A 17238-nucleotide genomic window follows, 5' to 3' on the forward strand; every position below is an offset into this window, starting at 1 on the left:
ATGCAAAAATGATTTGATTGCAATTCGCCAAACTTTGTGTATTGTGAATGATGGCATGTTCCACACAGTACCCATTAAAAATTGAGCCTGATACAGGTCTTTGGTAAGATTAAGGAGTTACCCTTCTCATTTGATATTTTGTCCCAATGTATTCACTTATGTATTTCTGTGTATTAAAAATGGAGAACAATTTGTGCAACAAAATATTAGGTTGAGTCTCCATCATTTTTCCATCCCATTTTCATTTCTGTAACGATTTGAAATGCTCTGTTGAATCAAAACTCTACAGTGAAGTCTGGACACCATGCATTTCCACACGGTCGCCTCCCATCTGAAGTAAAAAATAGCACAAAGATTCAATAACCCAGCCGGGTACAACTAAATAACAAAATAAGCCTAGCATACTTCATGAACCATAAACTGTTTAAAAATAATTGTTGCAATAATACATCTTCTTCTATATAGACAGGCAGATCTATAGACAGGCAGACCCAGGTGGATATGAATAGATATATAGAGAGAGATTTTGACTACTTTATGTATGCGTATTTGCCTAATTTTAGAACCACATAGTAAATAAATAGTGTTAAAGTCACTATGTATTCCATTTCCATCTTATACAGTTGGAGACCAAACTATTTTTGGCATGATTGTTTGAGACAAATGCTAGTTATTTTTATTATTTTTTATTTTAAGATTGTGAAAACACCTGCAATACAGCTTTTTTTCTTGTATTGGAGTATACGATTTATAAAACAGCCCTTAACATGCTTCTACAGTTCTCATTAAAAATAATTATTGTTATAAATGGCATGGAAATCGCACAAGTTAAAAGGGGTATTTATCACCAGTCATGATTACATAATAATAATGATGTTAACATTTGTATAGCACTTTTCTCCTGGTGGACTCAGTCTAATTCATGCCGAAACATCAATCGTAATGAATAATAATAATAACATGCAGATAGTGAATTAGCTCTCCCTCAAAAATACATAGATGGTTTTCATTTCTTAAGGGCAATGCCCCATATTCATTATTTCTGGCTTAGCATGACATTTTTTTCAAGGTTTGCTTTTCTTTACTTTTCTTAGTATACCGGTATGCTTTGAGTTTAGCTCAGCTTGCACGCGTGGGATGGGGATGTTTCGACAAAGCCACGTGTGGAATAATATGTAGAACCAATAATCTCTTTTTATTGAAGACTCTGTGTATATTTGGCTTCATATGAGTTGAACTGGGCTTCTTTTAATGTTTACAGTATTTTATTGAATGCGCTATGCTTTCATTTCCTCAAATGCAGGTTTTGCTTAAAGGGAATGTCCAAGCAAAATAAAAAAATTTGTTTCACTTACCTGGGGCTTCTACCAGCCCCATGCAGCCATCCTGTGCCCTCATAGTCACTCACTGCTGCTCCATTCCCCCGCTGGCAGCTTGCCGACCTCGGAGGTCGCCGGGACGCATTGCGTACATTTTTACGCATTCCCGCTAGTGCAGGAACATTAACACATACATTTTAACGCGTTACTGGTTCAATGCGTACATTTTTACGTATTGAAACAGTAATGCGTAAAAATGTATGTGTTAATGTTCCTGCACTAGCGGGAATGCGTAAAAATGTACGCAATGCGGCCCGCCGACCTCCGAGGTCGGCAAGCTGCCAGCGGGGGACTGGAGCAGCAGTGAGTGACTACGAGTGCACAGGATGGCTGCATGGGGCTGGTAGAAGACCCAGGTAAGTGAAACTCATTTTTTTATTGTGCTTGGACCTTCCCTTTAACTTGAGCTAATCATTATTTTTCTTTTTGGAAATACTACATTGTTGTGAGATTGAAAGTAAATGACACACCCCTTTATGACTGGGGTGGCCTATAAGATAGGAACTGCGCACAGAGTCATTTGAGTACTTTTATTTTTTCACCGGTATCATTAGCTGGTTGTGACAAGAAAGACACAAAAATGAAAGACAGTTGTACTTAACCACTTGAGGACCTAGGGCTTTCTACCCCTTAAGGACCGGCCACTTTTTTTCCATTCAGACCACTGCAGCTTTCACGGTTTATTGCTCGCTCATACAACCTACCACCTAAATGAATTTTGGCTCCTTTTCTTGTCACTAATAAAGCTTTCTTTTGATGCTATTTGATTGCTCCTGCGATTTTTACTTTTTATTATATTCATCAAAAAAGACATGAATTTTGGCAAAAAAATGATTTTTTTCACTTTCTGTGCTGACATTTTTCAAATAAAGTAAAATTTCTGTATACATGCAGCGCGAAAAATGTGGACAAACATGTTTTTGATTAAAAAAAACCCATTCAGTGTATATTTATTGGTTTGGGTAAAAGTTATAGCGTTTACAAACTATGGTGCCAAAAGTGAATTTTCCCATTTTCAAGCATCTCTGACTTTTCTGACCCCCTGTCATGTTTCATGAGGGGCTAGAATTCCAGGATAGTATAAATACCCCCCAAATGACCCCATTTTGGAAAGAAGACATCCCAAAGTATTCACTGAGAGGCATAGTGAGTTCATAGAAGATATTATTTTTTGTCACAAGTAAGCGGAAAATGACACTTTGTGAGGAAAAAAAAAAAAAAAAAAGTTTCCATTTCTTCTAACTTGCGACAAAAAAAAATGAAATCTGCCACGGACTCACCATGCCCCTCTCTGAATACCTTGAAGGGTCTACTTTCCAAAATGGGATCATTTGTGGGGTGTGTTTACTGTCCTGACATTTTGGGGGGTGCTAAATTGTAAGCACCCCTGTAAAGCCTAAAGGTGCTCATTGGACTTTGGACCCCTTAGCGCAGTTAGGCTGCAAAAAAGTGCCACACATGTGGTATTGCCGTACTCAGGAGAAGTAGTATAATGTGTTTTGGGGTGTATTTTTACACATACCCATGCTGGGTGGGAGAAATATCTCTGTAAATGACAATTTGTTAATTTTTTTTACACACAATTGTCCATTTACAGAGATATTTCTCCCACTCAGCATGGGTATGTGTAAAAATACACCACAAAACACATTATACTACTTCTCCTGAGTACGGCGATACCACATGTGTGGCACTTTTTTGCACCCTAACTGCGCTAAAGGGCCCAAAGTCCAATGAGTACCTTTAGGATTTCACAGGTCATTTTGAGAAATTTCGTTTCAAGACTACTCCTCACGGTTTAGGGCCCCTAAAATGCCAGGGCAGTATAGGAACCCCACAAATGACCCCATTTTAGAAAGAAGACACCCCAAGGTATTCCGTTAGTAGTATGGCGAGTTCATAGAAGATTTTATTTTTTGTCACAAGTTAGCGGAAAATGACACTTTGTGAAAAAACACAATTAAAATCAATTTCCGCTAACTTTTGACAAAAAATAAAATCTTCTATGAACTCACCATACTCCTAACGGAATACCTTGGGGTGTCTTCTTTCTAAAATGGGGTCATTTGTGGGGTTCCTATACTGCCCTGGCATTTTAGGGGCCCTAAACCGTGAGGAGTAGTCTTGAAACGAAATTTCTCAAAATGACCTGTGAAATCCTAAAGGTACTCATTGGACTTTGGGCCCTTTAGCGCAGTTAGGGTGCAAAAAAGTGCCACACGTGGTATCGCCATACTCGGGAGAAGTAGTACAATGTGTTTTGGGGTGTATTTTTACACATACCCATGCTGGGTGGGAGAAATACCTCTGTAAATGGACAATTGTGTGTAAAAAAAATCAAGAGATTGTCATTTACAGAGGTATTTCTCCCACCCAGCATGGGTATGTGTAAAAATACACCCCAAAACACATTGTACTACTTCTCCCGAGTACGGCGATACCACATGTGTGGCACTTTTTTGCACCCTAACTGCACTAAGGGGCCCAAAGTCCAATGAGTACCTTTAGGATTTCACAGGTCATTTTTGTTTCAAGACTACTCCTCACGGTTTAGGGCCCCTAAAATGCCAGGGCAGTATAGGAACCCCACTAATGACCCCATTTTAGAAAGAAGACACCCCAAGGTATTCCGTTAGGAGTATGGTGAGTTCATAGAAGTTTTTATTTTTTTGTCACAAGTTAGCGGAAATTGATTTTAATAGTTTTTTTTCACAAAGTGTCATTTTCTTGTGACAAAAAATAAAATCTTCTATGAACTCACCATACTCCGTACGGAATACCTTTGGGTGTCTTCTTTCTAGAATGGGGTCATTTGTGGGGTTCCTATACTGCCCTGGCATTTTAGGGGCCCTAAACCGTGAGGAGTAGTCTTGAAACCAAATGTCGCAAAATGACCTGTGAAATCCTAAAGGTACTCATTGGACTTTGGGCCCCTTAGCGTACTTAGGGTGTAAAAAAGTGCCACACATGTGGTACCACTGTACTCAGGAGAAGTAGTATAATGCGTTTTGGGGTGTATTTTTACACATACCCATGCTAAGTGGGAGAAATATCTCTGTAAATGACAATTGTTTGATTTTTTTACACACAATTGTCCATTTACATAGAAATTTCTCCCACCCAGCATGGGTATGTGTAAAAATACACCCCAAAACACATTATACTACTTTTCCTGAGTACGGCGGTACCACATGTGTGACACTTTTTTGCAGCCTAGGTGCGCTAAGGGGCCCAACGTCCTATTCACAGGTCATTTTGAAGCATTTGTTTTCTAGACTACTCCTCGCGGTTTAGGGCCCCTAAAATGCCAGGGCAGTATAGGAACCCCACAAGTGACCCCATTTTAGAAAGAAGACACCCCAAGGTATTCCGTTAGGTGTATGGCGAGTTCATAGAAGATTTTATTTTTTGTCACAAGTTAGTGAAAAATGACACTTTGTGAAAAAAAACCAATAAAAATTAATTTCCGCTAACTTTTGACAAAAAATTAAATCTTCTATGGACTCGTCATACACCTAACATAATACCTTGGGGTGTCTTTTTTTTCTAAAATGGGGTCACTTGTGGGGTTCCTATACCGCCCTGGCATTTTACAGGCCCAAAACCGTGAGTAGTCTGGAAACCAAATGTCTCAAAATGACTGTTCAGGGGTATAAGCATCTGCAAATTTTGATGACAGGTGGTCTATGAGGGGGCGAATTTTGTGGAACCGGTCATAAGCAGGGTGGCCTTTTAGATGACAGGTTGTATTGGGCCTGATCTGATGGATAGGAGTGCTAGGGGGGTGACAGGAGGTGATTGATGGGTGTCTCAGGGGGTGGTTAGAGGGGAAAATAGATGCAATCCATGCACTGGGGAGGTGATCGGAAGGGGGTCTGAGGGTTTGGCCGAGTGATCAGGAGCCCACACGGGGCAAATTGGGGCCTGATCTGATGGGTAGGTGTGCTAGGGGGTGACAGGAGGTGATTGATGGGTGTCTCAAGGTGTGATTAGAGGGGGGAATGGATGCAAGCAATGCACTGGCGAGGTGATCAGGGCTGGGGTCTGAGGGCATTCTGAGGGTGTGGGCGGGTGATTGAGTGCCCTAGGGGCAGATAGGGGTCTAATCTGATAGGTATCAGTGACAGGGGGTGATTGATGGGTAATTAGTGGGTGTTTAGGGTAGAGAATAGATGGAAACACTGCGCTTGGGTGGTGATCTGATGTCGGATCTGCGGGCGATCTATTGGTGTGGGTGGGTGATCAGTTTGCCCGCAAGGGGCAGGTTAGGGGCTGATTGATGGGTGGCAGTGACAGCGGGTGATTGATGGGTGGCAGTGACAGGGGGTGATTGATGGGTGGCAGTGACAGGAGGTGATTGATGGGTGATTGATAGGTGATTGACAGGTAATCAGTGGGTTATTACAGGGGAGAACAGATGTAAATATTGCACTGGCGAATTGATAAGGGGGGGTCTGAGGGCAATCTGAGCGTGTAGGCGGTCGATTGGGTGCCCGCAAGGGGCAGATTAGGGTCTGATCTGATAGGTAACAGTGACAGGTGGTGATAGGGAGTGATTGATGGGTGATTGATGGGTAATTAGTGGGTGTTTAGAGGAGAGAATAGATGGAAACACTGCGCTTGGGTGGTGATCTGATGTCGGATCTGCGGGCGATCTATTGGTGTGGGTGGGTGATCAGATTGCCCGCAAGGGGCAGGTTAGGGGCTGATTGTTGGGTGGCAGTGACAGGGGGTGATTGATGGGTGATAGGTGATTGGCAGGTGATTGACAGGTGATCAGTGGGTTATTACAGGGAAGGACAGATGTAATTAATGCACTGGCGAATTGATAAGGGGGGGGGGGGGGTCTGAGGGCAATCTGAGCGTGTGGGCGGGTGATTGGGTGCCCGCAAGGGGCAGATTAGGGTCTGATCTGATAGGTAACAGTGACAGGTGGTGATAGGGGGTGATTGATGGGTAATTAGTGGGTGTTTAGAGAAGATAACAGATGTAAACGATACATTTGGGAGGTAATCTGACGGCGGGTTTGCGGGCGATCTAATGGTGTGGGTGGGTGATCAGATTGCCCGCAAGGGGCAGGTTAGGGGCTGATTGATGGGTGGCAGTGACAGGGGGTGACAGGGGGTGATTGATGGGTGATAGGTGATTGGCAGGTGATTGACAGGTGATCAGTGGGTTATTACAGGGAAGAACAGATGTAATTAATGCACTGGTGAATTGATAAGGGGGGGTCAGAGGGCAATCTGAGCGTGTGGGCGGGTGATTGGGTGCCCGCAAGGGGCAGATTAGGGTCTGATCTGATAGGTAACAGTGACAGGTGGTGATAGGGGGTGATTGATGGGTAATTAGTGGGTGTTTAGAGAAGATAACAGATGTAAACGATACATTTGGGAGGTAATCTGACGGCGGGTTTGCGGGCGATCTAATGGTGTGGGTGGGTGATCAGATTGCCCGCAAGGGGCAGGTTAGGGGCTGATTGATGGGTGGCAGTGACAGGGGGTGATTGATGGGTGATAGGTGATTGGCAGGTGATTGACAGGTGATCAGTGGGTTATTACAGGGAAGAACAGATGTAATTAATGCACTGGTGAATTGATAAGGGGGGGTCAGAGGGCAATCTGAGCGTGTGGGCGGGTGATTGGGTGCCCGCAAGGGGCAGATTAGGGTCTGATCTGATAGGTAAAAGTGACAAGTGGTGATAGGGGGTGATTGATGGGTGATTGATGGGTAATTAGTGGGTGTTTAGAGGAGAGAATAGATGTAAACAATGGATTTGGGAGGTGATCTGATGTCGGATCTGTGGGCGATCTATTGGTGTGGGGGGGTGATCAGATTGCCCGCAAGGGGCAGGTTAGGGGCTGATTGATGGGTGGCAGTGACAGGGGGTGATTGATGGGTGATTGACGGGTGATTGACAGGTGATTGACAGGTGATTGACAGGTGATCAGGGGGATAGATGCATACAGTAAACAGGGGGGGGTGGTCTGGGGGGGGTCTGGGGAGAATCTGAGGGGTGGGGGGTGATCAGGAGGGGGCAGGGAGCAGGGGGGGGGGATAAAAAAAAAATAGCGTTGACAGATAGTGACAGGGAGTGATTGATGGGTGATTAGGGGGGTGATTGGGTGCAAACAGGGGTCTGGGGGGTGGGCAGGGGGGGGGTCTGATGGGTGCTGTGGGCGATCTGGGGCAGGGGGGGGAGAAATCAGTGTGCTTGGGTGCAGACTAGGGTGGCTGCAGCCTGCCCTGGTGGTCCCTCGGACACTGGGACCACCAGGGCAGGAGGCAGCCTGTATAATACACTTTGTAAACATTACAAAGTGTATTATACACTTTGTATGCGGCGATCGCGGGGTTAACATCCCGCCGGCGCTTCCGTATAGCCGGCGGGATGTTGCGGCGAGCGAGCGGTGACAGGCGCCGGCGGAGGATCGCGTCACGGATGACGCGATCGCTCCGCCCATGCCCTTAAATGGACCGCCGCCTCTGTGGGTGAGGCCGTCCTGCAGGGCTCCACTTCCCCGCCGCCCCTGTGTAGTGGGCGGTCGGGAAGTGGTTAAAGAGACACTGAAGCGAAAATAAATTATGTTATGATTTGTATGTGTAGTACAGCTAAGAAATAAAACATTAGGATCAGAGACATAAGTCTAAGTGTTTCCAGTACAGGAAGAGTTGAGAAACTCCAAGTGTTATCTATGCAAAAAAGCCATTAAGCTCCACGACTTTCAAAGTCGCAGAGAGGTCTGTCTTCTGAAGTTTATTATCTCATCTGTCAGTGAATAATTTTCTTTTTCTCCTCCAGAGGACAAGTTCACAAGACTGCTCTGAAAAAATCATTTAGAATGCTAGGTAGTGTGTAAACTGCAAATATTAAAGAATGATGCAATGTTATAAAACACACTATATAACTAAAAATAAATATATGAGAATATTTTCTTTACTACTGATTCTCTAGTAATTATCCGTACTACACAACCAATTCATTATATATATATATTTTTTTTTTTTTTGCTTCAGTGTCTCTTTAAAGGACCATTATCGTGAAAATCGTAAAATTTAAAATACATGTAAACACATATAAATAAGAGATACATTTTTTTCCAGAGTAAAATGAGCCGTGAATTACTTTTCTCCTATGTTGCTGTCACTTACAGCAAGTAGTAGGAATCTGATAGAACTGGTTTTGGACTAGCCCAGTGATCTGCAAACTTGGCTATCCAGCTGTTAAGGAACTACAAGTCCTACAATGCATTGCAGGAGTCTGACGGCCACAGTTATGATTCATAAAAGCAAATGCATTTTGGGACTTGAAGTTCCTTAACAGCTGGAGAGCCAAGTTTGCAGTTCACTGGACTAGCCCATCTCCTTATGGGGTATTCTCTGGGTTTTGTTTAGTTTCAAAATCACTTAGTGAATGGTAGTTGCTTAGTCCAACTGCCAAAAAAAAGTGTGCAGCATGCAGGGAGGCTGGCCAGCATCATTCTATAAATCCTTTTCAGGGAGTGTCTTTATAAAGAATAAAGGCCATGCTGAGAATCCCCCATTAAGTGATGGCCTAGTTCAAAACCTGTTGGTTCTGTCAGATTTCTTCTACCTACTGTGAGTGACAGCAGCATAGGGGAAAAGTAATTTATGGCTCATTTTACTCTGGAAGAAACATACTTCTTTTTATATGTTTACATGTATTTTAAATTTTACAGTTTTTCGCTATAGGGGTCCTTTAAAGAACAGATGTAATGAGAGTAATATGGAGATTGCCAGATTTATTTATTTTTAAATAATACCAGTTCCTGGTTACCCTGCTGATCCTCTGCCTCTGATACTTTCAGCTATAGACCCTGAACAAGCATGCAGCGGATCAGGTGTGTCTGACATTGTCAGACCCACAAGAGTATCTGCATGCTTGTTTCTGGTGTGGTCCAGTCACTACTACAGCAAAATAGATCAGCAGGACAGCCAGGTAACTGGTATTGTTTAAAAGGAAATAAATATGGCAGCCTCCATATCCCTCTTGTTACAGTTGTCCTTTAGTGTGAGGTGTATGGTTGCTGACATATTTATTTCATTTAAACAATCCAAGTAGCCTTGCCCATTATTCATCCCGATTTCACCTTCTCCAGCAAACCTGGAGCTTCACAAAGAATAATAGAGACCATGTATTAGAAATAAATATTTTATTTCCAGTTATTTGTCCAATTACTTTTGAGCTCCTGAAATGAAGGGATTGCTTTACTTGCTTCACATTTAGTTCACCCCACTGAATAAAAGCTGAAAGTCTGCACTTAAACTGCATCTGAGTTGTTTCATTTAAAATTTACTGTGGTAATGTACAGAACCAGTGTGTGTGTGTATGTATGTATATATATATATATATATATATATATATATATATATATATATATATATATATATATATATATATATATATATATATATATATATAATAAAATGTCTATAGTGTTGTTTCTTTACTTGCCTGTTATTGCTTGTATATTCTGCAGACAGATGTTGCTGACAGCAGAACTACAAACTAACATCGGCCATCAGCATTGTCAGATGGGTGTTAGCAGGTGACGGTGACTGCTAAAGAACATAGGAAGTTTAGTTCTATGAATTGTGGTTATCCCCTCCAAAGGTCATGGCAAGTGGATTCCTGTGTCCATCAAGCAGCTGCTACTGGAAGCAAAATCAATGTTCCCAGCTGCTTTGCTGCTGAGAAGTTTAGTGGGGCCAGAATCATTCATTCGACACATTTAAACCAATTTTGGTGGTAGGGCTTGGGGCTTGAATGTTCTGTGTAAGTAGGCTCAGAGGCAAAAACTTTTCAGAACCTATACTACATTTATAATGGTAGTCCCCTACTTAAAATCGGTTCCTAAATAGAATAAAATGCATTAAAAACAGAGGCCCGGAGGCACCTTACTCACTATGAGCTTCAGATAAGTTGCTCCTTCTTACTGCCTGATGAAGTTGGTAAACACCCATGAAAACACGGTGTGATTTAGTGGAGTGCACAAATAAAGATTTTTTTTTTTGGTTGCCAACTATCTGGGGGCCTTAATGGGGGGAGGTAAGTACACCACTACCACCCTTTTTAAACTGTTTTTAGTGTATTTAATTATTTTGTGGCGCCTCTGTTTCAAATTGCTAATGCACTTATAGTCCACCCCTGGTGGAGGGGTGTTACCCAACCTTTTTTTCATAGTCTACAGAGAGCGAGACTTCTTAACCAGAGTGTGGACAGGTCTGTTATCCCCACCTGTCTCTACAGTGGTTGCCTCATTGGAAACCCAGCTTTTTGAGTATTATTCCTAACAAATACAATTTGACAATTTGTTTTAACATACTACACCATCGGGGGCTCTCAATTGTCCTTTTTGTTTTTTAAATTAAAACCGGTTCTATTGTGGGAGATGGTAAATTGAAGTTGTTTGCAAGTTTAATCCTGTGTTAAACTTGGCAAAACTTGGATAAAAGATTTACTTTCAGATAACTCTGGGTTTGAAAATATAGTTTAAACAATGTGGCTGGATAGTGTACTGATTAAAAGCTCTGCCTTTGGTACAGGAGATGGATCTCGGCTCTTGCTTTTCAGTAAGCCAGTACTTATTCAGCAAGGAGACCTTTGGCAAGACTCCATAATCCTGTTACAGACTATAGAGTGCCCCCTAGTGGCTGCAGCTCTGGCGTTTTGAGTCCTTCATGAGAAAATCGCAATATACATGTTCTGTTTCTTGTCTTTTTTTCAATGTGCTTTTTAAAGTGTTTTAAACTACTTATAACAGTTTATAAAATACTGTAACATTTAGGTCACGTTCACACAGTGGAGTCTGACAGCCGCATTGTAACACAGAATGTTGCATTGCAATGCAAAAATAATGCGGCATTCACAGTGCAGCCATTGCAGTTTGGTCTCCCAATGCAGTGTGGTCTCCCAACACACTGCATGCAGGGCGCTTACTGCATAACATTGGTGTTAACAGTACAGTGAAGCATGCTTTTCATTGGCTGTATGCACTTCACTGTATGCGACACAACCGGTGGATAATGTGCGGCACCAGTTCCCTGTTGTGCTTCATTCCTGCTGGCCCAGGAAATGCAATGCCCACTGTGAACCCAGCCTTAAAAACAAAAATATGTGCTAAAAAACAGTATTGTATATTTTGCACAATATTTTGTACATGGAGATAACTTTGCATCTCTGAAGTGTTGTGACACAAGTCGTTTTAAGTAGGGGTCTATTTAGAAAGAGAAGTGTTTTGTATCAAAAAATCGATATAATAGAGCCTTAGTTCCAAAACCACAGGGAGATATAATATGATAATGGTATGTTCTTATGCAAGTTTTGTATGCCAAACAAATCTTTGCAAATATATAATTTAACATGTTAAATAGATATACTCAAAGGTGTAGTTAAGTATTTATATATTTATACATTTTTAATAGCGGTGGATTATGTGTTGTAGAGAAGAATCCGTGTTTTAAGGATAGCTTAATAGTAGCTAGTTATTAGATTTCCGTATATTAGGCTTTATATCTGTAACTCACATATGTTAAATATCTGATTTTTAATGGTGGGCATCCTGGTGAAAGCATGCTGTGCAACATCAGTATTTCTTAAGCCTGATAAATTACTCCTGTTTGCACCGTAAAGATAAGCCAGAAGCTGCAAGATAAACTATATAAGCATATCTCTTACTGAAAGTAAAGAACGAGAGCAGATTTCACTTTTCCTGCTTTACTGCTTTCTGAGATAATGGCTGTTATTAATGAGATTGATTGGCCATAACATAGTGGTCTTTACAGTGTCAAATCTGAACTATGAGATCAGACATTACTTAGCTTCAGATATACAGTGAAAGTCAATTAAGGAAGATGAACATTTATTCTAAATGGCTGTTTTGTGTCGCAGTTGAAAGTGGACCTGAACTGAGAGGGACTTGGGAAAACAAATGCACCTGGAAGACTTGACAAGCTTTGAAAATGCATACCTTAATGTTCAGTCAGTGCAAACATGGTACTAGAGATTAATTACAGGTTTTAATGTGCTGTTATCTTACCCCTCATAGAGCAGCTCAGATCTCAAACTTAAGCTCCTCAAACTGTTTTAGGGGTTGCAGTGCCATAGGTACATAGTATCACATTTGGCAGTTAGAAGAATAGAGAAAAGAAACAGTGGGAAAGAATTTCACAATGGGGCTATACAACCCTGAATGTAGGAATCCCTAAGAAACGTTTAGGGGCACTCTTAGGACCCTTTTTCACAGAAAGGGTGAAGGTGGTGAATTCACTGCCTGTCAGCTGCTCCCGTGCATCAGCCTGGTTGGAGCTTGGCCGTGCTCACACGTGACAAGGTGCGTATTATGCTGCCGGGTAACACCAACACGTCAGATGCTGCCATTTGGCTGCGCAGCCAAAAGGCACTCGTGATCAGCAGCTAGGGAGGCAGAATTGCCCGGCAAGAGTGCAAGTAGAGTGTCCTAAAGCAAGAGATTAAATCTGTCAACACAGCTTGATAACCCCAAATTATTTTTAAGTCTGTAGCACTGCTTGCTGCTATTGTGTTATCCCCATTGTATGCATCTCTTCAAGGTGCTTTTGGGTGCAAAATCCACAAGAAAATTAGATTGGATCAAATTGTAATATATACTCTGAAGACACTGTACACAGTTTCCCAATAGATTTTGAGTATTTTGGAGTCTTTAGAAACTGATATACACTATGGGCAGATAGAATAACGCGTGGAAGGCTGGTCAGTTTTTAAAGCATCTTCTGTAAAGTATCTGATATTACAGCCTGTTGTACATACATACTGGTGACCTTAGAAACTGAAAGTTTCTATCAAATCTTTATTTAAATATGCCCATAGGTCTTGCATGATTGTACTTTGATCCTTTCTGTTTGGACAGTATTAAACCCTAACCACCAAAAACTTTGGGAGTCCTGGATAGACCAAAGAAGTTGTGACGGGGCAAAATGGTGCAGGGAAATTTGGGCACACCATGCGCCACCATAGGCCGGAATGTGAATTACGGCTATGGCAGTGCTCAGACAGTAATTTTGGCGCTGTCAATAGATGAAGCCCAAATTACTATAAAAACAGAATAATTCACTGCCAGCAACAACTGGCAGCCGAATTACGTCCATGGTGGCCTGGAGTAAAAAAAAATAAAGGGTGAGCTGGAAAAAGGGCGCCCTTTTACATATATGCCAAGGAAGTACCTCCACCAGACCATGGAGATTTTTACACACGTCTTCCTGCTCTCATTGGTGTCAAAAACAAGGCCACTTCTGCATTTCTGACCTATTTGGTACACCATACAAGGCACTCTGTACCCACATGGAAAGGAAAGTATGATGAATGAAAGGATTTGCAAGAACTACAGTAGCAAGGGTCAAGGATTGCACTGCCGGAGCACACTGAAAGACTGGAATATACTACAGGAAACAATGGATAACTGGGATACACTACAGGGGACATTGGAATGTTGGCATATTCGCTAGGAAAAAAGGCTTCAGCCTCTGCTTTCACCCCTGCCAACACATTACTTGCAGCCATGACATTGCAGTCTGCTCTCTTATCTTCCCAGTTCAGCTTCCACCTGCAGGGAAAGCAGGTGCTTTGGGGGTGGGGAATCTGCTCCACAGAACTGTAGCGTGAACAGGAGAGACAAAAGTGAACACAGATGGGGCTGTATGCATTGTTGAGCATGAACATAACACCATGCTGTGGTTTTGAAATAATTTTACTAATACAGGGGGCTTAGTATTCTACCTTGTGCACTAGATAATGTCCTTTGCATGGATGGCCTGTGCCACAAATAGCTGGAAGTGAGCAGAAAACTATACGCACAATAAATGTATTTTTGCCCTAGTGTGTTAAAGGGATAAAGCCTATGGCAGGTTTTATAACGGTTTATTTCACTGCTGGGCAAATTATACTTCCTATCTTACTTGGTGATATTGCATAAAGGAGGAGTGAGACACATTGTCATTTAACCGCTTCAGGACAAGAGCACTTTTCACATATCTTCGCTGCTCCCATTCATTTGCCAATAACTTTATTACTACTTATCACACCTAAATGACCTATGTTTAGGTTTTTTCAGGATAAATTAGGCTTTTAGTGAGTGATATTTTTGTGTAGTAATTATCTTGTTTTCTATGCATTTTTAATGGGAAAAAATGGAAAAAGCACACTTTCTCCATTTACATCCATTATAATTTTACAATAAACAGTGCTAACTATAAGTTAAACCCACTAATTTTATTTGCTCATCCATCCTGGTTATTACAATGTTTAGATTATGTTTCTAGCACAATCTATAGTGACAATATTGTATTTGGAAATAAAGGTGTCTTTTTCCTGTTTTGTGTTTTTTTGCTTTCTCATTGTACACACACCAAAATACTGTATATTCTACAACTAGTCCCACCTAAATGATACCACTTGCACCTCATTTAGTAACAAACTGGTGGTGCACTGGTGCACCCTTCACAACTACACTAGGCTTAAAGGAATACTGTAGGGGGGTTGGGGGAAAATGAGTTGAACTTACCCAGGGCTTCTAATGGTCCCCCGCAGACCTCCTGTGCCTGCGCAGCCCGTCACCCATGCTCCGATCCCGCCTCCGGTTCGCTTCTGGAATTTCAGACTTTAAAGTCTGAAAACCACTGTGCCTGTGTTGCCATGTGCTCACTCCCACTGATGTCACCAGGAGCGTACTGCGCAGACCCAGTATGGTTTGTGCCTGTGCAGTAGGCTCCTGGTGACATCAGCGAGAGCGAGGACACGGCAACGCAGACGCAGTGGTTTTCAGACTTTAAAGTCTGCAATTCCAGAAGTGATACGGAGGCGGGGCCTGGAGCATCGGTGACTGGCTGCGCAGGCACTGGATGTCTGCGGGGGACTATTAAAAGCCCCGGGTAAGTTCAACTCGTTTTCCCCCGATCCCCCTACAGTATTCCTTAAAGTGGTTAAAATTTGACAGTGGTTTTAACCTTTCCTCATAATACCTAAACTTAAAATGTATTTTAGGAGCAGTTGGTCTGTAATGGGAACCTAAAGTGAGAGTGATATGGAGGCCCGCCATATTTATTTCTTTTTAACCTCCCTGGTGGTATGGACAAGCTTGACTTGTACAGTGAGAAATATCTGAAAATGGTAGGGATGAGTCAGGGTCATCCCGCAGTTCTAAGGCATTTTTCCATTTTTCGTATGCATTTCTACATTTAAATGTACGCTTGTATGCAAATTTTTGCATGCATTGGAATCTGCATGCAAAAATTGGCTTACAAATTTAAATGTGAAAAACTCATGCAAAAAAAAAATGCATGTTTTCTGCCAAAAAGCTGGAGTGGGGAAATTGTGGCCTGGCAGAAAGGGAAAGTTAAATGTATTTTTTTTTTACATGATTTTGTGTTTAAAAAATGTTATGAATAATATTTGAACTGCTTTTTGCACAGAGATTTAGCAGAAACTGATCGCCAGACAAATTAAACCATACCAGTTGTCTGGCAGTCCTGGTGATCCTTCTGGCATCGGTAGTGTCTGAAACACACACTTGAAACGAGTATGTGGCTAATCAGTCAGAAACCTCTGATAAACATGATTGTTCAGGGTCTATCACTAAAAGGCATCAGAGGCATATCAGCAGGTCAGCCATGCAATTTACATTGTTTAGAAGGAAATAAATAAGGCAGCCTCCATATCCCTCTCGCTTCAGGTTCCCTATGGGAATCACAGTAGCTAAGGCTATCTTGACACTCTGGCCGATTTGTCTTAGTGGCATATTTTATAGACTTTGTTATCCTACAGTGGGATGAGGTTGTGACATATCTTTAGAGCACAATTTAAAACCAAACTGCACGCACATATATAGTTTACAATCCCTTTTGCCATTAAAAATGGGTTTGTAGGAAACAGTATTGTAGTAATGAGCAAAGACCTTCAGCTTCAACCTGGTCTTTGTTAAATGTCCTTTTATAAGCACTCTGCATTGATTTTCTTTTTGTTTTTCTGCCTGTTGTTTTATGATCTGTTTTCCTGAGTTGTAGTTCATAGTTTATTGTTTGGTGATCATGTTTTCATTCTATTGTCACAACTCATTTCATGCTTTTGTTTTCTCTTCATTTCTCCCTGTCCTGTTTTTTCTCTTCCCATCCACTTGCTTACATTTCACTCTTACCATCTGCTCTTTGATGAGGGAAGCTGCCAAAAGTTTACTACAGAAAGGTAAGGGACATGGCTTTGTTCCCTTAAATGAGGCAAAACAATTGAAATAGAAGATTACAGCTCACATAGTAGAGTAAATAGGACAGATTTAAGCCTTTTTCCTGCTACATGCAATTTGATCAGATTATTATTTTGCAGGTGCCAATGCTTTGCAGGTGCCAAGGACACTCATTTTATCATGTAAATCGTAGTACTTGCTTGCTGCATTTTTGTGCAACTCTGTTGCAACATCATTCATTACAACTAAATGGGACTTTTCAACCAAAAATTTTGCATATCAATTGCACATAAAAACTGCTTTTTCCCTGTGCACTGTGCAATTTGTAGTGGGAACAATGTCTTAATATTTTCTTAAATCCGCTTTTGATTTACTGTGTTAAAATGTGCAAAAATGCCTAGGTGGCCTGTCTGGAAAAATGTACTTTCTATAAATTACATAGGCTATCATTCATAAAGCCTTCCCGCATGCAGTAATGCTGAAAACCACTGACTTTACCGAGCACTTAGCAAACTGTAAATTCATAAAAGCGGTTACCGCATGAAAAGCTCAAATTACAGAGCAGTGAGGTAAATTACCGCCTTGTGCAGTGATTATCTTAACACGTCACTAAATGGCAATTCATAAAG

At 41.6% G+C, this 17238-nt stretch overlaps 1 protein-coding gene across 3 annotated transcripts in view; it reads left to right on the forward strand.

Moving 5' to 3' along the window:
- Window positions 1–17238, forward strand: part of DOC2B (double C2 domain beta) — a 704601-nt gene that overhangs the window by 272227 nt on the left and 415136 nt on the right. Inside the window, exon 3 of one of the 3 annotated variants that reach the window (XM_068268615.1) lies at window positions 16588–16611. The exons of the other annotated variants lie outside the window; for them this stretch is intronic. Coding sequence (XP_068124716.1) covers window positions 16588–16611 — 24 coding nt within the window. The remainder of the gene's footprint in view (window positions 1–16587; window positions 16612–17238) is intronic. 3 annotated transcript variants of the gene reach the window in all.

Source organism: Hyperolius riggenbachi, chromosome 2, assembly GCF_040937935.1.
Source record: "Hyperolius riggenbachi isolate aHypRig1 chromosome 2, aHypRig1.pri, whole genome shotgun sequence".
Lineage (NCBI taxonomy): Eukaryota > Metazoa > Chordata > Amphibia > Anura > Hyperoliidae > Hyperolius > Hyperolius riggenbachi.